The sequence below is a fragment of the Haliotis rubra genome, unplaced genomic scaffold, assembly GCF_003918875.1.
Source record: "Haliotis rubra isolate DU_JTF1 unplaced genomic scaffold, ASM391887v1 Scf270, whole genome shotgun sequence".
Classification (NCBI taxonomy): domain Eukaryota; kingdom Metazoa; phylum Mollusca; class Gastropoda; order Lepetellida; family Haliotidae; genus Haliotis; species Haliotis rubra.
Genome location: NW_025766781.1, coordinates 1,226,564 through 1,254,309, shown reverse-complemented (window position 1 = coordinate 1,254,309; position 27,746 = coordinate 1,226,564). Strand labels below are relative to the sequence as shown.

The 27,746-nt window shown below is 44.0% G+C and overlaps 1 protein-coding gene across 1 annotated transcript in view; it reads left to right on the top strand.

Annotated features, from left to right (window-relative positions):
- LOC124280651 overlaps positions 1-17,357 on the top strand; it is a 29,160-nt gene extending 11,803 nt beyond the window's left edge. The window contains exon 2 of the mRNA XM_046716634.1: positions 16,114-17,357. Coding sequence (XP_046572590.1) covers positions 16,114-16,861 — 748 coding nt within the window. The 3' untranslated portion in view covers positions 16,862-17,357. The remainder of the gene's footprint in view (positions 1-16,113) is intronic.
- Positions 17,358-27,746: the final 10,389 nt, after the last annotated feature.

Sequence of the window (27,746 nt, the reverse complement as noted above, 5' to 3'; positions counted from 1 at the left end):
CAGCTTTGCTTCGGCCAGAACCCTGATCTCGTCGTGCTTCAACGCTTTACGGTGCAGTCTGCGTGATGCAAACCTAAACACAAACCCCACCAACCCTGACACCCCAGCTGTTATTTCGATGCCTAGCACTATGGGTGCGGCTACGATGGTGGCCAACAACCCGACACCTACCGCCCCTAGTCCCATGCTGGTTGTCATAAGGGCGGTATCAACCCCGTTGCCACGGCATTGAAAGCCCTATGGTACTTCTTGTACAATGCTGCCCGTGTGTCGCGGTCTTGTTCTAGTTGGCGTTTTACATCACATAACTGTTTCAACCGAAACCCGTTTACGGTTTCCAGTGTCTTTGCGACTTCCTCTACCACTGGGTACAGACCCATCCTGTGCACATAATATACTTTATAAGATATCTTTTAATTGTGTGCTATTTAATTCTTGCACAGTGTACTTGAGGCTTATAAGGTTTAGACTACCGTACAGGTAAATATACGAGAGTCTAATAGGTAACTGTGCGTTCACACGAACCCCATAGAGGCTTACTGAGGGGACTATAGAACCTGTTGAGGGGTCCAGTTGTATGACGATACGGCAACGTCGGCTATTGTGTATGGGGTCCCAGCTTATTAGCAACCCGTCTAAAATTATTAGTTCTCCACCTTAAGGATCTATCACGAGATAGGCTTCTATGGTGAGTGTAGAGCCTGGTTTCATAATCATAAGATCCAATTGGGAATCTGGTACGTCAAACCTAAACCCGCCAAAGCTTGAAACTAACATGTTGCCCGTGTGATCCGGTATTAGCCGGACCCTTGACTTATTCTCCGGAATGAAAGCCTCGAGCAAGATACCGTTGTTCCTAATTTCGGAGACATACCTATCTTTGTCTAACGAGATATAAGGTGCGGTGAGAGTCATGTTGATCAACCATTCGGGTTCTTTAAAATCTGCCAGGGACACCCGCCTATACACGTTATCTTTTAAGCGTAGGACGTACAAGGCGCCTTCCTCGCCGGGCAGATCGAATCCCTCCGTGTCTCCTAGATCGTTAAGCTCGGCATTGGGTCGATGACTAGTCATTGTTATATTACTATCATAAGATAGTTTCCAACTGTTTTTCTGATAATATCTCAGGGGTGCACTTCATCCCCATGAAGTGTATGTTATCGGGTAGGAAGATCTTGGTGAGGGATATCGTGTCTTCCACGGTCACGGTGACCCCCTGCAGATTGGTGTGGGAGTCGACACCCACCCGCACGTAAACAGTGCAAACGTCATACTGGTGTTGTTTCCCCACCGGAGTTTGATCCCCTTCACGACTTCAACTTCGCGCTGTGGTTCACCTAGGTAGACTTGGATGACCAGCGTGAAGTTCACCGGTAGACTCTGCATGATGTCGAATTCAGACACCCCCTTTTGTATCCTGGGCTTGCTCGACAGCATGTGGGCTGCCATACTGGAGAGTGGGCTGATGATTACACTACGTCTCTGTGCAGGGGTGTAAGCCACGAGCAGGGTTCCGTTGTCCACGACTTTGTTTAGGTAGTTGTCTTTGTTCTCCGTGAACACGTAGGGGGGAGCCGAGACTAATGTTGAGAAACCAATCCACCCGAGAGGGTAACAACACCCACTTGTCATCGTCGGTGAAGACGAGCGTATATGGCTTGTTTGGGGTGATGGTTGTGCTCTCAACATCTTCTAAGTCGAACAGTTTGCCTCCGAACGATGGGTATACCGACCATCTATCATCACCGATGCGGACTAGGTCGAACCGAGTGTTGAGGGCCGCTCCTGAGGTATCTACTATATCACCTAGGGTTCTACCGATGGAGGGGACTTCAACGCGTTTGTAAATACTGTTTTTAAGCTGCAAGGCGTACAGTTTACCATCTACTCTGGGGTCGTCGAATCCGCGTGTGTCCCCGAGGTCGGAGATCCCCACATTGACGCAGCGTTATGCTGAGGTATCCTATATTCACAGGATTATGCTTTATATCTAACACTGATATTATCAACTCCGGGGATGGTGCCCTGAGTTAACCTCTTGTACTGCCGCGGTGAAAACGACTCGGTTCTGCCGTCGTTGTACTTCTCCGTTTTCACCGGTATGGCTCTCAGTATTGTGGAAGGGTGGCCCCCTTGAATGTTGTCCGTTGTGCTCAGCTGACCGAGATGAATGCACAGCTCTCGGTACGGTACTAGGTCGGGTAACTTCGTGGCTGTGTCGGTAGTTGTGGGTTTTATCTCGTCCGGCGGCAGCCCGAGTGTCCTCGCCAATGGCCGGCCGAGCCTCAAGGGGTTTATTCAGTTGTTGGTTAACACCACTGTGCCGTTTGAGTCGTTCATTTTGAGTTCTGCTCCCAAGGGTTTGAAGACCTCGTCGCTTAGCGAGCACGCGCGCTGTAGTAGCCGTCAGTTATCTGGTTGCGGGCGCCACTGACGAACAGCTTGTTGTTGCTGGCGTTGATGTTAGTCCATCGAGGTAGGTATGTGATATCGCAGAGTGCGACTTCGAGTTGGCCCGACGTGTTATCGAGCGTGTGCATCAGTTGAATGGCCTCACCGCTCGTTATCCCTGGAAGTGTTACGTACATGTTAGAGTATATATACCCATTATATAATACTTTAAAAATGTACAAACCGGGAGTGTTTTACCCTAAACTGGACATAGATTTCCCGCACATGAAGATCGTGGTCGACGCTGCTGGGTTGTATTTCGGAGCCCAGTTTATAGATGTGTTTGACAGGTATAGGTTTTCAGTGACTAACGCTAAGGTAGTCCACGCCTGGTTCAACACCCCTATGCAGTTCTGGCAGAATCAACTCAACTTCGCCGTGTGGTGCGCTACAACGGGGTAGGCTTGACGTTGAGCGACACTCGGTGGGGCTCGCTGGGTCAGTCTGTGTTCACGTTCCACGTGTAGTACCAGGTCAGATGTATCCTCAAAGAGATCAGCGCTCCGCTCCCACAGGACAAAGCATGGGACTCAGTAAAGAACCCGTACGATCGACGGGCCTACGAACGCATTTGCAACGAATTCAAACTAGACCCGCAACGGATTGGTGTTTGCCGGGACCGAACCATGGGTTGTGTATCCCCATCGTTCACAATATGCCCCTCGTGGAAGCCAGCGAAAAGATGAAAGAATGGGTGTACAAGTCGTATCATCACATCCCAACAAACGAGTGGGATGACCGTTACATGGCTTTCAATGACAGCAAGGATTACCGAGTCTGGAGGTTCGAGCAGGGGCCCGCGGATGACTGGAAAAAGTTCATGCTGGACACGTTGAGAGGGTTTACTTGTGCCGGCACCGAACGCTTGACCGACCCCATTCGAACGTATGTGTGGGCCATGCTGGGCGCTCAGAACCAAACGCGGTCCGGTATCATCGGTACGGGTACTCCTTTAGACGTGCAGAAACAGTTCGTGTCCAACGTCGAGGATGCCATCGCCGCCCCAGTCGATCTACCGGGTGCCATCCAACGCTACCAAGACGTGTTGGAATACGCCCAGTCGAAAGTCGACTACATGTTCGACGTGGGACTGTACATGGCTCCGAGCGACATGCGACTGAGAATCAACAAAGTGGTGGGCTACAACAACAAAATCGTCGTAGCCACGGCAGGCCAAAAGTTCGGCGTCAACCCCGATGTCAACACTCCCCCACGTGCCACCCCCCACGACTGGTGCGACGGGTATAGTGCCTAGGGTTCAACCCACACCCCCACAGCCCCAACTCCCACACGTGCAGGCGTCCAATCAGCAGCACATCGACCGTAAAACAGCGCTGGTGGTCGGGGGGATCGCGGTCGGTCTCATTTGGTTAAAAATTCCTTAGCCGCTACGTACACCAGACCCACCATGGCGACGACGGCTGCCCACAGGTTTTGGCCGAGCCACGAGACAGTTTTAGCCAGGATGACGATGCTACCCAGGATGCCGGGCAGGGCTTTGGCGGCTTTACCAGCGAGTAATTTCCTCCCCGAGTGATTTCAGATGTTTTTTTATCCAGTCTCTAACATCACCGCCACTTGGTGGTGTGGGTTGGGTTGGGGGGCCACCACCCCCACTCAGTGACATGACCAGGGTTGATATGATAAAGCCCAATGCAGTCAGAATGCTGGCGATAGTAATCCCTTGCTCTCGGAGGATTCGGATCCTGTTGGCTAATGTGGTGTCCTGGTGGATGACTTGACCAATGGTTTCCCGCACGCGGCTGACCTGAGATCGAAGCTGTTCTCGGAAGGAGGATGCTGCTTCCAACTGGGTCTGTCTCTCATCTTCCAAGCTTTTTAATCTTTCCTCGATATGACGCTTCATATCCTCGTCTTCCGTTTCGGTGAGTTTGGTTTTTTCACGGGCGATATGCTCGTAGATCTCAGCTAGTTGGGCTGTGTGGCATACAGGATTCCCATGAATGGTTTGCATGGCCTTGCCCAGCCCTCACAGTTCCCGAATGGGAAATTCGAACCCAAATAAGGGTTTGTCCCAGTATGTGACCAACACCTTTTCAATGCTATCAGCCATGTCTTGATCCGATGTGGCGTCCCTGACGTCTTGCAGATCTTGAACGGCCTCTAGGGGAAGGGCTTTAGGTCGTGCGCCCCTATAATCTACAATGCGCAGTTCATAGCGGATAAAGTCGCCCCCATGGCGACTGTCTGAGTGTCGATAAAGCGGTTCTCCCGTGCGCTTATTCACGAGATTGTTCTCCGGGTGAGCCCTCAGTCGCAGCGTGCCCTTGCCATCGATAAAAAACTTGGAATAGTCTCGTCCCCACGGCTCGACGGAATTTTTATCACGTTTTAAACCATCGTAAAAAACGTTGACGGTTTGTTTGATGAGTTCAGCGCTCAAGGGGTTGCCCCCAAACGAGGTCTCCTACTCGTCGAACGCCTGGGCACTATCATACCACATATCATCCATCAGGATGTCCTCATGACCGCCTTCAGCCATTATTTATATTAAACTTTTGTATTTTATCTATATAACAATGTATGGTAGGAAACTAGATCCTTTCCGAAGATTAAGAGAGCCTCTAGGCGTCAGAGCCGTGCGCCAGTCGGTGACCATCACCAGCAAACCCATCAAGATAGACCAGAACCAAACGCTGCTGGTTAGATTCCCAAAGCTGGGTGAGAATGACCTCATCGTACCAGGCACGGTTCGACTGACGTTCAACCTCACGTTGACCTCCGACAACAACAAACGCGAGCTAGTGCGGAATATAGGTCGGGCCATCATCAAGAAAACCACCATCAAGATCAGCGGCAACGAGGTGCTGAGCATCGACTACAGCGACGTCTTTCACTGCTACGGGGACCTCTGGAAAAGCGAGGGAAGGCCTCGGAAGGCATCAGCAAATCGACTCGGTTACATGGGGTACAGCTTCACGGCAGACCAGCTAGACAAGAACTCGGTCAATGAAAAGGCCATCGTCCAAGCCTACGGGAGCCGGTTTTGCGTGCCGCTCGACTTTCAGTTGCTCATGGGACATGCGCCGTTTTACCAGGCCGCGCTGGGTAATAGGCTGGAATACGAGCTCACGTTTAACGACTACAGCAAAGTCGTGCGTACGCCTAATGGTGATGAGGCCAGTTACGCCATCGACAATATCTCTCTGGAGTTCGACATGGTCACTAGTTCAGAGCTGGCCAGGCAGGTTCGAAACCAGTACTTGGGGAAGGTGGCCATCCTCTACGATAGGGTCCTGCGGCATAGAACGATAGTACGGAATAAGAGCGACACTGTGTGGAACATCAACCTGAACATGCCGGCGCGATCGATGAAAGGCATCCTGATCGTCCCCTTGGAGGATTACGAGCCATTCCCGAAGGGACAGCGAGAAGTTTTTCAACCCTGAGATTGAAAAGGTGGAAGTGACCATCGAGGGCGTGCCCAACCAGCTGTTCAGCCATGGTATGAGCGCATACCAGCAGTGGGATGAGATAAAAAAGCTACCGGCTATCAAACAACACCCACATATAGCCAAGGACCTGGACCTATCCTCTGTGCAGATCGGGGAATACCTGACCACCAAGTACGCGCTATGGTTGGACATGCGATCCACGGATGACGATAAATTGCATCGACAACGGCAACGAGGGGATAACCATCAAGATCACCAAGAAGGCTCAAACTGCGGGCAAGTTGAAATTATATCTGTACATGATTATGGACGTGCAACTTAATATAGACAATGGGAGATTCGTGCAAGCCATCTATTAATCTACCCCACGACCCACACTGCGCCATAGTGTGCGGGCAGACGGGCTGTGGGAAGACCGTTTTCGTGTTGGATATGCTGGAGGGGGTACTATCGGGATGTGTTTGATAACATCGTTATCATGTGCCCTACTTTGCACATGAATAGAACGTACACGGAAAGACCTTGGGTGATGACAGACCTGGACGTACACAGAGTCGACCCAGGAACACGTCTGCAGGACTGGTTCAAGGCTTATCACGGAAAATGTAAAGGGGAGTCGACGTTGTTCATACTGGATGACTGCAGCGCTAATAACGAGAGATAACAAAAGGCCTTCTCCGCCGGGCAGCACAGCGTCTGGGTGCTGACGCAGAAGTTCAACTCGGTGTTGAAAGACCTCAGGGAGCAGACGCGATGGGTGGCCTTATTCCACTGCAAGGACAGGGATTCGTACGAGGAGTGCTTGAGAGAGAACGATGTGATGAACAGACTAGAACGAGAACGTGTGAAGAAACAGCTCGCTGAAACTAAGCATGCGAAGCTTGTGCGCAAGACCGACCAACCCGTGGCCTATAGGGTGTTTTAGCTTAGCAATGCTTAGCAAATGCTTAGCAAATGCTAAGTAAAACTTAGCATTTAGCACTTAGCAATTAATTGTTACAGTTCTATAGGGAAGACGCATCTTCCCGATGGTTGTTTTTGAAGTGCTCGTCGTGTGCAACTTAACCTTCATCTCGCTATGTTTCGCCTACATCGGGTATTATATTATTAAAACTAAAACTTCCTTGTTACATTATAAGATGGAGTGTGATGAACTGCTCGAACAACTGTTGGTGCCGCATGATGATTAGAGTGACAACATGCGAGAGAGACTGGTAGCACTGGCTGTTGGTGGTAAAGCCAAACAATATTTGGGGACTACACTCCGGATAAAATTCACAAAATGTCAGCCGAAGAAATCGATAAGCTGTACGCGAGATACGAGGGTAGACTCGGGGCCGAGATGACAAAGACTATAGGATCGGCTATGACCACGATCTACACTGGTATAGCATCGTACTTCCTTCCCATTCTCCCGGAATGTCGACTTTACCTGTGGGAGGACCTCAAGAAAGACCCGTTTATTGAACACGCCTTAAGCTCTGTCAGCTGCTTGCTGTACCACAAATACGGTATGTTTTTAGCCCCGGTGACTGGGGCGATCATCACAGCAAAGCATTGCCAATTTAAGGAGGGAAAAAATAATAGTAATGGTATACAAGATGGATCAAGAAGTAAAGTATCAAAGTATCAAAAACGGCTTCCCGAACTACACGTGTTCTGTGTGTGGTATTGGAGTGAAAGGTCACTACTGCCTATGCAAAGCTCACGGAGCAAACGTACTCAGGCACCATCTTATCTACGAGAATAAAAAGGACTACATAAAAGAACGTGATGCACACCTAGGCATAATAATGAATAGTTTCGTGGAAAGTCGTTGCCGCTGGCAGATGGATGTGGGCAAAAGTATAGATATCAGTGTCCTCAAACCTATGATTGTTGGTGAACTCTATAAGGCACTGGAAGACCTGGAGGGCTTCGCAGTTTCAATCATTGTGAAAGTACCAGAATGGCACACTTGGAATTACTTTGATGGTGGGAAAGGAGATGTGTATCAACACGGGGATATAGAAGAGTTAGCGACAACTCGTTGCAAATAATACAAGAAACCCTACTACGCGCATGTTCTGGATGGGTAATCGATAAGGTCTATCTAGATATATATTAAGGCCGCCTCCTTTATTTTTTATCAAGGTTGGAAGAGTTACCTCCCTTCCGGCGGCCCAATTAGAGATTGATATACTTAGGTGTGTACACAATGTCTACTACTCGAGAGCTCAGACAGATTGCGAGAGAACGAGGCGTAGTGGGTTACTCCCGAATGAGGAAACCAGAGTTGTTGAGATTACTCGACATACAACCCCCTCCCACGGTAAAACAACTAAAACTCCGAGCGAAAGAGCTGGGGCTGACGGGTTATTCTCGTATGAGGAAAGCCGACCTAATCAAACGGCTGAACGACCCCATAGTAAAGACCCACACTGTGAAACAACTCAAACAGGAAGCTCGAGAGCTGGGGTTAGTAGGTTATTCCCGTATGAGGAAGCCCGAGCTAGTCGAACTATTGCGTCAGCATAGAGCTGTTGATCTAGAGTTCGTGCGCACTGAGCGCGCTGTAGGTAACTATCTGAGAGGCTGGCGCATGCATGTTGATAAGAACATAGACATCGCCGACATCAAGCCTCTAATCGCTGATAAAGTTAATGAGGAACTAAACGATTTGGGAAGTATAAAGTTTCAATGTCACTCGATAAACAGCAGAATGGAGCCATTGAGTACGTTCAGCCTTACTTCCAGGGTAAAAAAGAAGTCGTGACTCATACCGAGACTATAGACGAGTCAATCGATATCAGTTTTCAGCAGATACGAGAATACCTAGAACGCTACATGCACATGGGTTCTGGGTGGGTCATGGATAAAATCGATAAGGTCTATCTAGACATAGCTAACTACGTACTGTTCAGAGGTCGTACCTAGACTTACCCACCTACTATAAGAAAAAACAGGCCATAGTCAACATCAAGAATAGAGGAGACGATTGCATGAGGTTAGCTATCAGGTCAGCCTTGTTTCCAGCTGACACTAATTCGAACAGGCCTTCTAGCTATCCCCAAGACGATGGGCTCAACTGGGATGGTATAGATGAACCCACCCCCATATCCCAGATCACTAAAATAGAAAAACAGAATGATATAGCTATTAACGTCTTAGGACACAAAGGCAACACAACGGTCGTGCACAGGGTCAGTCCAATAAAGGGTCACCGCGTGATCAATATATTCATGATCCAGCGAGGTGATAAGTAACACTACACGTGGATAAAACACCTCAGCAGGCTGTTGCACGACCAGTCGAAACACGTTGGGAAAAAACACTTTTGCGTACGATGCCTACACGGCTTCACACGAGCTGATTTATTAGAATCCCACCGGGAGGATTGCCAAGGTGTGGGGCAGACGGCCATACGAATCGACATGCCCAAGGAAGGCGACAATGTCCTAAAATTCGCCAACCACAAGAATCAGATGCCTGTGCCTTACATCATCTACGCCGACTTCGAAGCCTTGATCAAAAACATTGACCCCCAACACACACAAAACGCAGGAGCATGAGGCCTGTGGGTTTGGATACGTGGTCGTCCGATGTGATGGGGAAACGAAAGCTCCCATCGTGTACAGGGGTCCCGACACGGCTGAAAAGTTTCTAAAGTGTTTGCAGGAGGAAGCGAAAACTATCAGGAATGCACTATACACAGTCGCTCCCATGTGTATGACTCAAGCCGACCAGCAAGCTCACGGCTGCAGCACTCACTGTCATGTGTGTGATGGCCCTCTGAACGGCGATTCTGTGAGAGATCACTGCCACGTCACTGGTAAGTATAGAGGCGCCGCTCACAGCACGTGCAACCTCAAGCTCAGAATCAACCCCAAGACAATAAACATCCCCGTGGTCTTCCACAACTTGAGAGGGTACGACTCTCACTTGAACATGCAGGCCATCGCGAGGGTCGACGGCAACCTGACGTGCATCCCCAACAACATGGAGAGATACATCTCCTTCTCCCTGAACGGCCTGAGGTTCATCGACTCGGTTCAGTTCCTCCTGTCGTCACTCGACAGTCTGGTCAAGGCCAACGATACCTTCCCCATCACTGATCGATACACCGACGCCGAGACTCGACCCCTGCTGATGAGGAAGGGTGTGTACCCCTACGAGTACATGGATGGCTGGGCCAAGTTCGCCGAGACCCGACTACCCCCCATCAACCGATTTTACAGCAACCTGACCGACTCGACAATCACCCAAGACGATTACTCGCACGCGATTAACGTATGGAATAAACTGGGCTGCAAGACTCTGGGTGACTACCACGACCTGTACTTGAGAACAGACGTACTCCTGCTAGCCGACGTGTTCGAGACGTTTAGGAGGACGTGTTTTAAGCAGTATCAACTCGACCCCGCATGGTACTACACCAGCCCAGGTCTCTCTTGGGATGCCTTGCTGAAGAAAACCGGAGTTAAGTTGGAATTGCTCACCGATTACGACATGCACTTGTTCATTGAGAAAGGCTTGCGAGGCGGGATCTCCATGGCTGCCAAACGCTACGCAAAAGCCAATAATCAATACGTGAAGGGCTACGACTCGAGCAAGCCAACCACTCCCATCCTCTACCTCGATGCCAACAACCTGTACGGCTGGGCCATGAATACCCCAAGGCATTGCACACATCACACAACAGCTACCCCCTGGCTCCTGAACGTTTGAGGGTTAACCCATTCTGGATGTCCGAGTACCAACATAACTTGCTGGGTGGGCGGGTGGCAGACGTTGAAAAACTTAATGAATAAGACCAAGTACATCGTTCACTATCGCAACCTACAGCTGTACCTGTCGTTGGGTATGAGGCTGACCAAAATACACAGGGTGCTCGTGTTCGACCAGAGCCCCTGGATGGAGCCCTACATCAGAATGAACACGGACCTCCGAAAGCTGGCCACCAGTGACTTTGAGAAAAACCTCTACAAGCTCATGAACAACTCAGTGTTCGGTAAGACTATGGAGAACCTGAGGAAATGCGTGACCGTGAAGCTGGTTCAGTCGAAAGAGGAAGACAAGCTCAGGAAACTGATAGCCAGCCGGCATTCAACCTTCCCTGCACATGAAGAAAAGCCACATCAAATTCAACCAGCCTGTTTACATGGGGATGAGCATCCTCGATTTATCCAAACACCTGATGTACGACTTTTACTACAACGAGCTCAAGAAGCAGTACGGCGACAGGTGTGAAGTGCTGTACACGGACACGGATTCCCTGCTGATGGAGATTCGAACCGAGGACGTGTACGAGGACATGAAGAAACGCCTCGATTTGTACGACACCAGCGACTACCCCAAGGGCCATGCCATGCACAGCACGGTAAATAAAAAAGTGCTCGACAAGATGAAGGACGAGTGTGCCGGCACGCCAATAGTTGAGTGCATAGGCTTGAGAGTCAAGATGTACTCCATCCTGAAGGCCGACAATGGTGAGATCCGAAAGGCGAAGGGGGTCAAGAAGTACGTGGTGAAACAACACATCAAACACGCCGGATTCAAGGAAGCCCTGTTCAAGACCCGCACCTTCAGACATCAAATGAACACGCTGAGAAGCGACGGACACAGGATATACGGACTGACAATAAACAAGACGTCCCTATCGCCGATGGACACGAAGCGTTGGATAACCATCGACGCGATCAACACGTACGCGTACGGGCATGAGAAAATTGAACCAAGAACATAGGTGTATATATACGATGTCACGGAACCACAGAAAGTTTGAGGCTATTTCCTACAGCCCGCGTGGGTATTGGAAAGGAGCTAGCGCCGTACATAAGCTGGCTAAAATGGCGTGAGTACCCCCAGACGAGGCCAAAGCGTGGCTTGAAAAACAAGCCCTGTGGCAGATCTATTTACCAGCACCACGCTACGTGCCCTCGAAGAAGGTTCGGCATTACCAGAGTAACCCCCCACCAGATTATACCCCGGGGTAAACTATAGGCTAGCCCAGTTTATACCCCGGGGGTATATTCTGGGACCAGGCCAAAGTATACCCCTCCAGCCCAGACTATACCCCTAAAAAATTATGTTGACAATTCACTCAATATGAGTGTGTGACTCGGGCAATGGTCTTGGTGTCATTTAAAGGAATTTGTAGGTGCATTTCATTTACATTACTGCATAATACAAAATTTATTAAGTATTTGTTGAGTGCCTCTCTGCAATATGATATTTTCGACTTTGCGTAACCCAGCCATGCTGATATATCAAGGTTAGTAGTTAGTTATTTGCTTTATTTAGCGTCGCACACACAACTAAGGTATTTCGGCAACGGGGTAGTACAACATGAACAGATTAACTACGGGCACACTCTACTCATCAATGTAATTAGAGCTGTACCATTATGGAGGTGGGTGTTGTCTTAATTAATACCCTACTCCACTGTCTAACAACTGGCTGTCTAACTAATGGGAGATAACCGGTGTGAGAAGGGGCTGGTGTAGGGGCTGGTGTAGTAGGGCTGGTATTTGGTGTTAGTAGGAACTCTGGAGACTGATCTCGGTGTCATGTAAAGGTATTTAAAAGTGCATTTCATTTCGCATCCTATATCGCATTCAACCTTCAACATGGATGACAACCTCTATACCCAGATCTTGAACTTCTACACCAACTCTGATAAGAAGTATCCTCAGCACATCTATGACCTGGATCCTGACACGCGTTTGAATGCGAAGTCACATTTTCGGCAAACTGCAAAGCCATTTCGGGTAGCAAACGGAATTGTCTTTCGTGGTGAAAGGGAAGTGCTCACCAAAAGCCGCCTACCCAGCATCCTGAAAGCATGCCATGACAACCCAGCTACAGGTGGACACTTTGGCAGAGATAAAACCTTCGGCAAAATATCCTCATGTTATTATTGGAAAGGCATGAAGAACGACGTGCAAGAATATGTCAAGACGTGTCCGAAGTGCTTTGTCATCAATCCGAAAGTCAACACAGAAGCACCACCATTACACTCCATTCCTGTGCCTGCCAAAATCTGGAGCCTCGTTGGAATTGACATCATCGGCCCTCTACAAGAGACAACAAGCGGCAACAAGTACATCGTTGCGGTAACCGACCATTTTTCCAAGTGGTCGGAGGCAGCTGCTATCCTGGATAAAAGCGCGAAGTCGGTTGCTCTGTTTCTTTTCCATGTCATCTGTCGACTGGGCTGCATGGACACATTGATCAGTGATCAAGGACGTGAATTCGTTAACAAAGTGATTGACTCACTCATGGACCATTTCCAGACGGATCATCGCATAACCTCGGCGTACCATCCTCAGTCAAACGGCCAACGGGAACGTGACAACAGGACTTTAAAGGCGGCTCTGAGTAAACTCGTCAATGACCAAGTTGATGATTGGGACCAATACATTCCTGGCGTCTTGTTCGCATACCACACATCAGTCCATGCTTCGACGAAATGCACACCATTCGAGGTGATGTACGGCCGCCCAGCCAAGCTATCGATAGACCTGAAACCAACCGAGGGGAATGACAGCACAGCTACAGCATCTTCACCTAACACTGAATGCCCAGAAGTGCTGGAAACCATCATTGATCTACACAAAGGCATCTGTTCCACTGTTTCCAACAATATCTCCAATGCACAGGATCGCCAGAAAGAAAACTACGATCGACGACACACCAGCAACAAGGAGATAGCTGTTGGATCAACAGTGTACATCAAGAATAACCGACGAGTCCAGAGGATGGGAGCGAAGATGGAGCCATGGTGGACTGGACCATACTCCGTCGTCCAGACATTGACCAACGGTCGTGTGAAGCTACAGAACGTGAAAACCAACAAGATCCTGAGCAACACATACCACGCCAGTAACCTCAAAATCTACTCCAATGACCCACCCACTAACAACAATGCCGAAAGCCCCAGTGATTCGAAGCAACGAAAAAGACTCAGAGATGAACTGGAGTCAGGCAACCATACAGACCTTACTACCAAACAAATCAAGTCAACCCGTTTGTTCAACCCTATCCCCAAAAATGCTCGAAGGAATCTGGCTGCTGCATTAGGCCTGAACTCTTCAAAGGACATTTATTACGGAAGATCAACAGACTTGACAGCACCCTGACGGACATACAGAACCAAAGGCGACGGCAACTGCTACTTCCGCTGCATCAGTTACAGCCTGACAGGATCCGAAGACAGTCACAGCACTATCCGAGATCGAGTGGTTCAGCATATGAACAATGACATTAATGATGAACTAAAACATTTCCTGAACCAAAATGTCAATGAGTACATCACTAATTCGGAAATTTTACGAGATTTAGTGTGGGCAACAGATGCAGACGTTATGTCAACAGCCAGTCTGTTAAAATGTGACATTTATATTTACAGTGCAGTTGGTCAGTCAATGCAATGGCTGATGTACCCTGCCAGCTTCAGCTTGAAAACTCACACTGATTATGCTTTGTATCTGGAAAATGTATCGGACCATTTCAATGTTGTAACCAGTGTTTAATTGTGTGAGAAGTACAATAAAATTATAGTAGTATCCTTAATCACTTGTTTTCTGTAGGGGTATAATCTGGGCTAGGGGGGTATACTATGGCCTAGTTCAGAATATACCCTGGGGTATAAACTAGGTTAGCCCAGATTATACCTGGGGTATAGTCTGGGCTAGTCCAGTTTAACCCCGGGTATAGTCTGGGACAGGGGTATACTCTGGCCTGTTACACTGGACCCAATAGCACCCACCAGGCCGACCTCCTCTTCCTACCCCACGACAGGAGGTACAAGTATGCCCTAACCGTCGTTGACGTTGCCAGCCGCTACAAGGATGCGGCCCATGTAGCCCGCGGATTGAAACGCTAATACAAACGCAGTCCGCTGACAGGGCCCACAGAGCTGCAAGTCGACCCTGGGCGGGAGTTCATTGGTGCTGTGTCACAACTGCTAGCCAAACACGATACCAAGGTCAGGCGTGGCGCGGCTGGAGCCCATCGCAGCCAAGCCATAGTCGAGAGATTCAATCGGACGAGTGCCGAGTGCTTATTTGGGCACCAGTACGCGAGAGAGATGACCAACCCAGAAAAACGATCGACGGAATGGGTAGCGCGGCTACATCAGGTGGTGTCAGCTATCAACCACGAAACCACCCGTCTCACCGGTAAGAAACCAGCCGACGCTATCAAACTGAAATCAGTGATAGCCGAACCGGCTGCACCATCGCGTGGGAAGGAGAAACAGATACCCGATAGGGCCCTCGTGAGGTACCTCTACCAACCGGGGGGAACATGAAGGGGACACTCGGAAACGAGCCACCGATTCGATATGGTCAGTGAAAACTTACAACATAGATAAAGTGGACATCAAGGCTGATGAGCCAAACTTGTACTACTTGAAAGATGGGCCAGGGAGAGGTTTCGTCAGAGAGGAATTATTGGTCATACCGTACAGCACAATGTTGCCACCCAAGCAAAATATTCAACACTTACCTTGTCGAGTAATCTTAATGGTATCCTGTAATGACATAGAGCCATCACATGATCAGAAAAAGTGCTGGTTCGCGGTCATAGTGACCGGGAAGTTAACTGAGGATTCAAAAGTAGTATATACAATGGCGGCGAGATCTAAGGGCCTGAACAAAAGCTTTATTTATGAAATAAAGCTTTACAGCGACCTTTCTTGAAATTGATCTCGAACTATCATTGTATATACTACTGCTTGTCCTCCTACTGTTCATAGAAAAAGGTTACCACACCATAAGACGTCTAAATAGCAGAGCATAGCTGTGTCCCTCAGGAGTGCAAGTGGTCACTATGACAGGCGGTTCGTCTCACAGATCAGCCCTGATGTTTCTTAGTTTATGTGTGTGTGTGTGTGTGGTCACTTCTGGCTCCCACCAAATAGTTTATTTTTACATTCAAGAAAGTCTTTTATTACATGATAATTCACTGAACTAACTTACTGTAACAGGGGGCTTTAAAGGAAGGCTAGTGTCAAAACCCACGACATTGTATTGTGTATATTTATATTGAAGTGAGATAATAGAGCATGTACTTGGTATATACAAGGCCCACAATACAAAATTGCGACAATTGCACACTGGACCTTGGTCCGTTTGAAAACAAATGATGAATATGGATACAAAATATTATAATTTAGACATATACATTTTAGAAGATACGATTTCTAAGTGACGATGAAGGTGACATGGTGGAATAATATTTATCATATGTATTTCTTCAGCGGATGCACTATCACCATGGACATGCCAACATTAAGAAGTCAAACTCAGGAGGTTTATGAGACACAGCAGCTTCAGTTTCAGCCCCAGCCTCAGCCTTCAAAGAAGGTCTTTGAAGCTTTTGTCAAGCTGTTATCCGAGTTACGGATTCGCAGCATGATAGGGTCTTATATGATGTACAAACAGTCAGACAGGTACAACCAACTTGCGTTTTGGATGCTCATAGTAGTAAGTGTGCTAATGGGCGTGGCTACAGCGATCCTATCCATGTACATCCCCGTAGGTAAAGGGTGGCTCCAAGAATGTTCTAAGATAATCATAGGAGCAATCACTGTCACGTTTAGCACTTTCATAGCTGGCAACACCTTTCTGGTAGAGAAGTTTGAGAAAAAGCAAGAGCTCTTCAACAAGACAGGCGCGAAATGGCAGGAACTTGAGCTGAAGATCCACCTGTTTCTTGAAACAGCCGACGACACACTCACCAGGGAATCGTACGAACAATTCGCAATGAATTGTATTCAAGAACGGACAACCATATGCTGCCTTTCAAAACCAGAGCCAGACATCTACAAAAAATACAATGCAGAATCCAGACATATTTTGGAATCATATTTGAAAAAGAGTTCTGTAATCACAGAAATTCAAGATGCGCTTAACAATCCGGAGGACCATCAAGCATTATCCCCAGAGGAAAATGGAGATGTTGGTTCTTCTTTCTTGCAACGGATTGACGCCGGTTTGCAAAACTGATTTCACGTTTTATGGCAATAGATGTCAAACTATTTCATAATTCTTCTAATTTGGAAATTACTGATTACCTGCCCCTTATGTGTATCCTTGCGAGGTGTATCATGTATTCACTCTAAACGGTATTCGGTAAATCCTAGAAGCATGATTGTTATTCTCGAACCAGATCTATAATGTTTGGGTTTTTTCATCTTTTTTTTATTCCATTTCAAGTTGCATGTACAGACAGAAGAGTGACATGTTTTGGCCTTTACATCATCAAGTTAGTACAAAATTGTATGAGGTGTACATATGTAGATATAGCGTTAGTTTGAACATTTTATTACTGTAGTGGACACAATAGTTTGGCTAGGTCAAACTGCATGTGTGCTAAATTAAAATGCCAGAGTACTGTATCTAAGTGTTGCCATTTCCTAGTAAAACAACTAAATTAATTATTTTTCATTGCAATAGACCTTTCGATATAGCATATGTCTTTAAATAATTTGAGAAATTCTGCTGTTTAAGGCTTAAAGTATAGATTCATCTTTTTGCAAGTAGTAAAATGTGATTTACTACTTGGTTATTTGAGGGCAGTCCCAACATAGTGATTAATTTAGATAGTGTCAAATTTGGTTTGGAGGTTATCATTAAGGAATTCTTCAACTTTAAGCCAAAAGTTTTCGAACAAATTGACATTCAAAGAAGACATGTGATACATCTTCTGAGGCGGTTTTACAAAATGTACATGTATCATCATCAACTAACTTCATTTTCAATAATTCTTTTTTTGTATACATTATTCTGTTTATAAATCTGTATTGAAAGTCTAAGAGCTTACGGTCATTTGTACATTTCCTATAGTAACTAAATACATCTTTCCAGTTAATCTGATGTTGAAAGACAGTGTTCCAATATTCTAAGGACTTGGGTGTAGAATTATTCTTAATTAGTTCCTCATAGAATATCCTTGAGCCTTTAGCATTACAGATAATATATTTCCATATATCATTAATATGTGGTTGATCCAATGTAAATGTTGTGTTTCTTATCTGATATCTCCAGTTATTTGGAATGTTGTTTAACAAGTGTTGATAGTCTAAGAAAGTTCCCTGTATTTTGTATCTCTGTTTTAAATTTTCAAAACTTAGAAAACCATTTTCATCACATATATCTTTTATACTATGTATACCGCGATTAAACCAGTATTTTATAATATATGATGATTTAAAGAAATGGTTCAACCAAAGTTGTTGAGTGAAGATTTGGTCTACATCATTTTCCTCAAAAGTAATATTCCTATAAATATATAGGATCTATAATGTTGAGCGAATGTATTTCATAACTTGAAACCATTTAATACAATGTCATACATATGTTTATTTTTTCTTTCGCTTGTGGCAGTAGAGATTAAAATTTATATAATCAGATACAAACACGGGCCACAAAAGTAACAAGGCTTCTTTTAAATAATTAATGGTATTCACACACACACACGCACACACGCACGCGCACGCGCGCGCGCACGCGCACGCAGCAGGCACGCGCGCACACACACACACGCACGCACGCACACACACACACATGCGCGGCATGGTTCACCAGATACCAAATACCATCCTGCAGAGAGAATGATCACATGCTCAAAGCTGAAACGTAATTGTGTCCGATATGAACGTGACATATCAGAAAATCAATGGCGATTATTTATGTCAGTGTGACAATCTAAATGAAATGTTACGCCACAGTATTTATTGAGGGCACCCTGTTTCTTCCACAACGCAAACTGACTTTCGAGTACATTATCCAACGAGGCACTAAACCTTTCATCCTTGCTAGGCTAATAGGTGTACATTCCATATATTGAAGTCTGAATTACTAATGATGTAATTTATCCAGACAGACTTTCAATTAATTTACACTGCCGAAGATGGTTCCCTGGATGTTTATTATAGCAAGGTCATGTTAAAGAGCTTTATAGGCTCTCTGAAGAGACTTCAGAGGATGCAAAGCACTCATAGTAGATTGTAAACTGATGGTTTCCTGTAGGGACGTTGACGGTTCCAAGCACGGGTTACTGAAGATCAATTCTAACTCGGATCTTCACGGGTATATGAAACGATGAAGGAATTAGTGCGTGTTCAATATGTCGTTATGGTAACGGACACTCGAGTACATGTTTTTCTGTTTGCTTGGGTTTTTTAAACGCTGCATGTTTATTCATTCGTGGTGTAAACTAAAGAATACCTTCTGAGTTGGTGTCCTTTACATTTAACTGCGAAAATCGTTGAAATGAATGTTTATAAACGGTTATGTGAAGTATAAATAAGCATAAAGGTTGTCACGAGATAATATTCGCTTATTTGTTATGTTACACCAACACAACGATCAACAGTCTATCCCCTTGTTCACGACCGGAAATACCAAATTCGTTATTCAGTGCTACTGACATTATGTATAAGAACCTAAATGAAATCTTCTAAAAGTAACCTTCAAACACTGAACATGGCACCAAAGACCTATTCCTTGTCGATTTATGGCTATATTGATCAAAACACACGACCCTGAAACACACTGACCCCAATCCGATTTCACTTCATACTGAATATGATTTTCTCTGCTTAGTTCAGAGTGTTATCCCGAGATAAATACCCATCAACTTTGCATCGCCTCACGTGTTTCTTTGAAATAGTCTGGGAAAACGTGGCTACGAGAGTAAATTTTCTTGAGGCGGCTTAGTTTTGGTGTCTTAGAGCCAGTACAGGGAAACACATCTCCCACTGTGTCTTGGTTACTTGCTTCGTGAAGGAATTTACTTCAGAAAGTCACACTGGAAGGTCAAATGCCAGCTCCACAGACATATGCATGGCCTATTGTTTATGTATATAGAATTGGTGTTTTTTTCACATTTGGAAATTACTGATTATCTGCCCCTTATGAATGAATGTTGTGTGTCCTTCATAGTCTCCAGAGGATTATCATATATTCACTCTCGACGGTATTCGGTAAATCCTAAAAGCACGATTGTTATTTTTGAGCTGTTCCACATTGTTGATCGAAGACTACAATATATATCTTTTAGATCTTCCACAAAAACATTAAAAAACTTTGAACAATCTAATTTACATATGTTTACTTTCTTTCAATTGTGGCAGTAGAGATTAACATGTATAGATATTGTTACGGTTAAATAATTGCCGTGACAAAAGGTTTAAGAATCCCCTTTGAACCAACAAAATATAGCACAGACAAGTCTAAAATATTCAATAATATATTGAGCAAACAATGAGCAAGATACAATGAATCACAATACAGATTTCTAATACAATGCAATTGAGTCACAAATCTAAAGTTATGGGTCACATATATGAAATATTAACTCACCAGAGTCTTGGTAATCACAGAAAGATCAGATATTATAAATTGAGCAGTCAGGCACAAAGTGTCAGGGTCAGATGATGGCGATGTGACGAAGGACGAAGCCGAGGCAAACAACGATGGGCAACTCCAGTGATATCGAAAGTCCCGTGTAATTCCGTGTGTTAGTCCGTGTGTCAGTCCTTGCGTGTCGCACAACACAACAGCCAGCCTTTATATATACTGACACAGCATCTCGAACTTTCCAGCAAAGCATGGCTGTATCATTAACCACTTCGATCTTTCGCGAAACGTGTTGAACATACGACATGACGATGTCAACACATAAACATCCGGTCAAAGGTGGTAATTCTGGAGTGCTATCATTAAGGCGTGCCGCTAAAATACTGTTGTCACTGAACATATATGACTCAAAATGTGACCCACAACCAACACTCAAAACTTTAGACATTGTGACTCATAATTATTATCACCTAACCAATGTTATTACAAATTACAACACTCTCCCCTTTAAGGAAAAGAAAGTTTCACAGAAACTTTCGGTTACAATCATAGCAAAATACTAACATAATAAGATGACATGTAATAATATGAACAACATGAGAAACATCTTGCAGAATTACTATGAGATAATGCAGATACAAACATACATCATCATCAAGTCATTATTCATTTACAACCTTGAAAGTGCATCAGCTCAAACATTGTCTTTGCCTTTAATGTGTCTAATCACAAGATTGAACCCTTGCAAAGTCAAACTCCACCTCATAAGTCTTTGATTCTTGTTCTTCATTTTATGAAGAAAAGTCAAGGGATTGTGATCAGTAAACACCTCAATTGGCAAAGTAGTAGTACCAAGGTACACTTCAAAATGCTGCAAAACTAGCAAAAGACCTAATGTCTCTTTCTCAATGGTAGAATAATTTCTTTGATGCTTGTCAAACGTCTTGGAAAAATAACACACTGGGTGATCAATTCCTGAATCATCCTCTTGAATCAGGACAGCACCTGCACCTACATCACTTGCATCAATTTGTAACTTAAATGGTTTCTCAAAATTGGGAGCCTGCAACACTGCAGAATTCATGAGTATGGCTTTGATTTTCTCAAATGCAGTCTGACAACCTCTATCCCACTGGAATTTTACCTTTTTCCCAAAAAGGTTGGTAAGTGGTGATACAACATCTGAAAATTTTTGACAAAACTTTCTATAATAGCCTGCCATACCCAAGAATCTCATGAGTTCTCTCTTAGACTGAGGTACTGGAAAATGTACAATAGCTTCAACCTTAGCATGAACTGGCTGTACCTGGCCGTGCCCTACAACATGCCCTAAAAATTCAACTTGTGCCTTTCCAAATTCACACTTTGCAAGATTATATATAGATTCAGAGTCAATTTTGCTTCAGACAGTCTTTCAAAGAAAGCACGAGTTCTTTTCAGATGGTCTTCCCACTCTATGTCATAATTGATGACATCACACATGTAAGCTTCAACACTATCAAGACCAGATGTGACATTGTTGACGAGTCTCTGGAACGTCGCTGGTGCGTTCTTCAGACCAAATGGCATCACTTTGTATTGATACAGTCCATCTAGTGTACCGAATGCCGATATTTTCTTTGCCCGGTCTGTGAGTGGAATCTGCCAGAAGCCCTTCAATAAGTCAAACTTACTTATATAGCTAGCTTGACCAATGCGATCAATGCAATCGTCCAATCTCGGTATTGGATACGAATCAGTTCGTGAGAGCGCATTGACAGCTTTCATGTCAGCACAGCTGCGCCAACCACATCCACCACTCTTCGGCACAAGAACACATGGTGAACTCCACGGACTGTCACTGGGTCATTGTCCAGCATGTATTTCACTTCTTTCCGCAGAATTTGACGTTTCACAGGGTTCATGCGATATGGGTGTTGTCTTACAGGCACAGCATCACCTACATCTATATCATGGCTAACAACATCAGTTCGACCAGGCACATCAGGAAATAAATGAGAGAACTCATGAATCAAATCTGACATTTGAACTTTCTGCTCAGGGAATAAATGTGATAGTTTCTCACAAAGGTGAGCTAACACATCAGAATTTCTTAATATAGAACAAACTTTATGGATAACAACTTCTTTTTATTCGTGAGTGCGACGTTTCGATACAGATTCTTGTACCGTTGTCAAGCAAATTTCTTAACTTTGGTGTGTGGCAATACAATTGACCTGTTTGTTTTCTAACCTGTCATGATATTTCTTAATCATGTTTACATGACACAACCATTTTTTGTTTACGATGTCCAGGCGTCAGAACGACATAGTCTGTGTCGCTAACCTTTTTGTCAACAACATATGGACCTTGATATCTAGCTCTCAGTGGTTGACCAGGAATGGGAAGTAAGATTAACACTTTCTCACCATGAATGAAATTTCTCTCTTTTGACTTTCTGCCATAGTTTTGTTTCATTTTTGCTTGTGAAACTTTCAAGTTTTGTCTGGCCAACTCACTTGCTTTTGAGAGTCTGTCCCGAAATGTAGACACATAGTCTAAAAGATTGATCTCAGGATTGTGATTGAGCCATTGTTCTTTTTAAATGTCTTAGTGGCCCGCGCACACTGTGGCCAAATACAAGCTCAAAGGGCCTAAACCCTAAACTTTCCTGAACTGACTCCCTGACAGCAAACAACAACAAATGCACACCCTCATCCCAATCTTTCTCTGTCTCAAAACGATAAGTCTTGATCATATTCTTCAAAGTTTGATGAAACCTCTCTAAAGTTCCCTGTGACTCTGGATGGTAAGCACTAGACTTAACTTGCTTAATACCCAACTGGTACATAGCTTGTTGAAACACCTTAGACATAAAATTTGAGCCCTGATCAGACTGAACAACATCTGGCAAACCAACCAAGGTGAAAAACTTGATCAAAGCCTTGATAATCACAGGAGCAACAAACCTTCGAAGCGGAATTGCTTCAGGGAAATCTGGTAGAGGCACACATAATAGTGAGAAGATACTGATTACCAGACTTTGCCTTAGGTAGTGGACCAACACAATCAATAATAACTCTACGGAAAGGTTCCTCAAAGGCCGGTACAGGTTTTAAAGGAGCGGTAGGAATTTTATGATTTGGTTTCCCAACAAAGGGTATCATTCGGCAAAGAAGTCTTGGAAGAAATGCCTTTCGACATTGAACGAGTCACTGCACAAGAAGTTAAAAAATACCCGGAAATTCATCCTCCAACTTTTCTGTACTAACTGAACTCTCCGGAGAAACAGTGACCATGGGATCAGCACCAACTTTGGCCCCCATAAGATCATTACCGATCAACAAATCGACACCCGGAACTGGGAGAGGGTCAAGAACACCAACTTTCACCTCACCGGAAATCAGATCTGAAGTGAAATTCACAAAATGGAGAGGAGCAGAAGAATTGCCACCTATACCCTGAAGCAAAACATCTGAGTTCTCTGAAGATTCATCAGAAAAAGGCAAAATATCCTTCAAAATCAGAGATTGAAGAGCTCCAGTATCCCTCAAGATAATAACGGGCCGTGGGGTAGAATTACCTCCTATAAGCGACACAGAACCCTTAGAAACAAAGGGCAAAAACTCCTTCCGAACTACAGAATCTGGGGACTTACTCTCACAAAAGAAACTCTTCTCAGAACCACCTGGAATGAAAGGCTTAGGTGCAACTGACACAAAAGCATTTGGGAACCTACAGCCTGATTTTTAAACTCGAGTTTGTAACATGCAGAAATCAAATGACCTGGCTTTTTACAATATGCACAAACAGGATCAGAACTACTGATAGTCTTAGGCTTAGAGTGAAAAGAATGGGACTGCTGGTCAGAAGAGTTTGAACCTGTTCTAACACCACTGTAACCTGCATGTCCTAAAGTCTTACCCGGGGAAAAGCCCTTTTGGTCGGAATTTTTGGTATAACCCGGAGACCTAAAAGAACTCTTGTGAGTCAAACAATAATCATCTGCCAACATCGCTACCTCATGTAAGTCATCAACCTTATGTTCATCCAAATAAGTCTTGAGATCAGAATGAACACTCTGCTTGAAATCTTCCATCAAAACTAACTGTCTCAAACCCTCAAAATCTGACTTCCTTAGACCCACACCACCTATCAAACAAAGTTTCCTTTTCTCTAGCAAACTCTACAAATGTATCATTGCCCCTTTAATGAGCATTTCTAAATTTCTGACGATAAGCCTCAGGCATTAACTCATAAGCTTTTAAAAGTGTCTTTTTGACAAGATCGTAGTCTGAGCTTTTCTGTACCAACAAGGCCGAGTAAGCATCCTGAGCTTTACCCTTCAAAACAGTTTGCAGTAGCATAGTCCATGACTCCCTAGGCCACTTGAGGTTTTCAGCAACTTTTTCAAAATGTAGAAAATATTTGTCTACTTCTCTCTCATTAAAAGGAGGTACCAGTCTGGCATGCTTTGCAATGGCAAAAGAGGAAGAGTTTGACAGAGGAGAAGATTTTTCTAGCCTTTTCAGTTCAATTTCTCTGTCAATTTCCAATTTTCTCAATTCTACTTGTCTTCTTTCTCTCTCTCTTTCTATTTCTATTTCTCTCACTATTTCCATCCTATTTAGCTCTTCCTCTTTTCTATTTTCTTCTTTTTGAATTTGTGACTGGATTTCCAGCTTTTTCATCTCAAAATTTTTTGAATTTTCTTCTTTCACCATTTCCAAAACCTCATGCCCAAAAACTTCCTCATCAATAAAGTGATTCAGCACAATTTTCAAAATCTGAAATTTCCTTATAGCAGGTTTGGCCTCAAGTTTGAAATGTCAAGAAATTTGCAATAAATCTGATTTGCGCAATCCACTGACTGTCTCAGGGGTAGGGGATTCAAGAAACCTCTCAAGTTCAAACACCATTTTGCTGGTTTCACAATAAACTTGTTGCAAAACTACAGAAATTTGAAATATATTTCACAAAAGGTCTCAAATGTCAAATGAATTCTATCCCGGACGAGCCCCCAATTTTGTTACGGTTAAATAATTGCCGTGACAAAAGGTTTAAGAATCCCCTTTGAACCAACAAAATATAGCACAGACAAGTCTAAAATATTCAATAATATATTGAGCAAACAATGAGCAAGATACAACGAATCACAATACAGATTTCTAATACAATGCAATTGAGTCACAAATCTAAAGTTATGGGTCACATATATGAAATATTAACTCACCAGCACTACAAAAATAAGTTGGTTTCCGAAACATTGAAACTGAGAAGAAAGGACATGGAAACCACCATTTCCAGTTAGTTTCCATGTAGTTTCCTATAGTTTCATTGTGGTTTCCATGAAAACTGAAACCGAATTTTGCACCATTTCCGGCTGGTTTCCTGTGCGATTCATTACCCACTCCTCCAAGCCGGATCCAGCTGGTTTCCGTGTTTTCGTTTATGGTAGGTTTCAACCTGGTTTCCGTATTTTCGTTTATTGTAGGTTTCAACCTGGTTTCCATGTTTTAGTTTATTGTAGGTTTCAACCTGGTTTCCATGATTTAGTTTGCTGTAGGTTTCAACCTGGTTTCCATGTTTTAGTTTGTTGTAGGTTTCAACCTGGTTTACATGTTTTTAGTTTTGTTGTATGTTTCAACCTGGTTTACATGTTTTAGTTTGTTGTAGCTTTCAACCAAGTTTCCAAGTTATAACCTAGTTTCCATTAAACTGAAACTACATTTTGCACCAGTATCTGGATGGTATCCATGTCGGGACTTTACCCACTCGTCTATGGAGGCTCCTGCTGGTGCTTAGTTTATTGTTGTTTCCAACCTAGTTCCCAGCTTATAACCTGGTTGCCATGAAACTGAATCTGTTGTGCCGGCCCCTTACCCACTCCTCCAGAAATGAGGTTGTGTTTCATGCAACACACATACCAAATGAGGTATTTTATAAAATTGCACCATGGTAAAACCGTCAGGATGACAAATAACAGAATAAAACACACAGTCATGATAGGTTTATTTACATTTAACAATTTGCTGATAAACAAATGATATTTGGAATGTTCACATTAATAAAAACTGAATTTTCAAAATACATAAATAATTAAAAGCAATAAGGGAATAAATAGCAGTGAGTATGGAATGTTTTCCTTAACTCATCAATGTAGATGAATCCATATTATTTCGTTTTCCAATTTGAGAAATGTTAACTCTTTCCCCAAGAGAGGAAGAACTTTCTGCTTCTTCTTCTCCGGCCAGTCAATCGTTGTCAGGACCTTTTTCCTGCTTTCCAGCTTCTGAAAGTTAGAAAACAATAAACAATCAGTACAAACAAGCATTCGTCGACAATATCGCTAGCTGGAGATAGGAAAACTGTCCAATGTTCCTTAAGCTTGAGGAAAAATAAACTGTAACCACTGTCCAATAAGCACGAAGTTCAATAAATCAAAACTGATCATTTGACCTGAAAAGTGATAAAAGTTTCAATCACAGAAGAACTTAGTGAAATTTTTAAGAGTAGAGAGACAAGCGAGAGAAGGACATATTTCCTAAGCTTGGATTGGACATTTGATGATTGACAAAAAGATTTTCTTTCACTAAATAACAGTTGTGACTTATAGAAAACATTGACATTGAATTAATAACATCTCTTAGGAATGCACACTAAATTCATACTATCATGCCTATTTTTCCGAGAAATTCTCATGTGAAAGCTATAACTTATTTTCTGAATGTTACATACATTTATGCTTTGATATTATATGTATAGAACTACGAATTATCCACTATTTTGAAAATAATGTGAAACGAAATTGTTGGGTTTAAAAAGTAACGTGGGGTCATTCTGGCAGACAAAAAATAGAATGGGTCAGAGGCGGACCTCCATAACTAATATCTCATACTGCTATTGACAATGTGTTTGCAGCTACTATTTAGTGGGTGTTGTTAATAAATTGTTAAGTGATGTGTGCAAGGTGAACTATGTCCAGACCAAAACATAATGTACATTGGCGCTTTACTATGTACTATTTAAAACTCTTTTAGCTGCATATTTCTAATTATACATTGCACATATTAAACAGTGTTTATTTTGAAAGTTCTTTGGAATATCAGTGTACATTTTCAAGAAATTACATTATCTGGTTTTGTTTTCAAATAAGGTTTTCCTTAAATATTTAACCTGTGTAACATAAGAATTGAGAACGATTAGAATTGACTTACACATCTGAATCTTTTGTTGTTCTTTGCGGACAAAGGCCTCTGCTTTCCCACTTCTTTGTTTTCTAGCTGAACGAACCCTCTTGTTCGTCCAAAACCGCCAAACTGCTTCTGAAAGGAGATGTGTATCAGTGGAAAATATTTCCAGTTGGAAGTTACGAAAATAGTAATTCTGATTCATAGGATTTACATTATTTGAATAATTTTATGCACATCATTTACTGAAGGGTTTGGATTACACATACCTGTTGCAGGTCAAGATCAGTTAGTCATCTTCAGATTTTCCAACACTGCCCCAATGGAATGCTGGAAATGTAGAAATTAAGGGAAACATC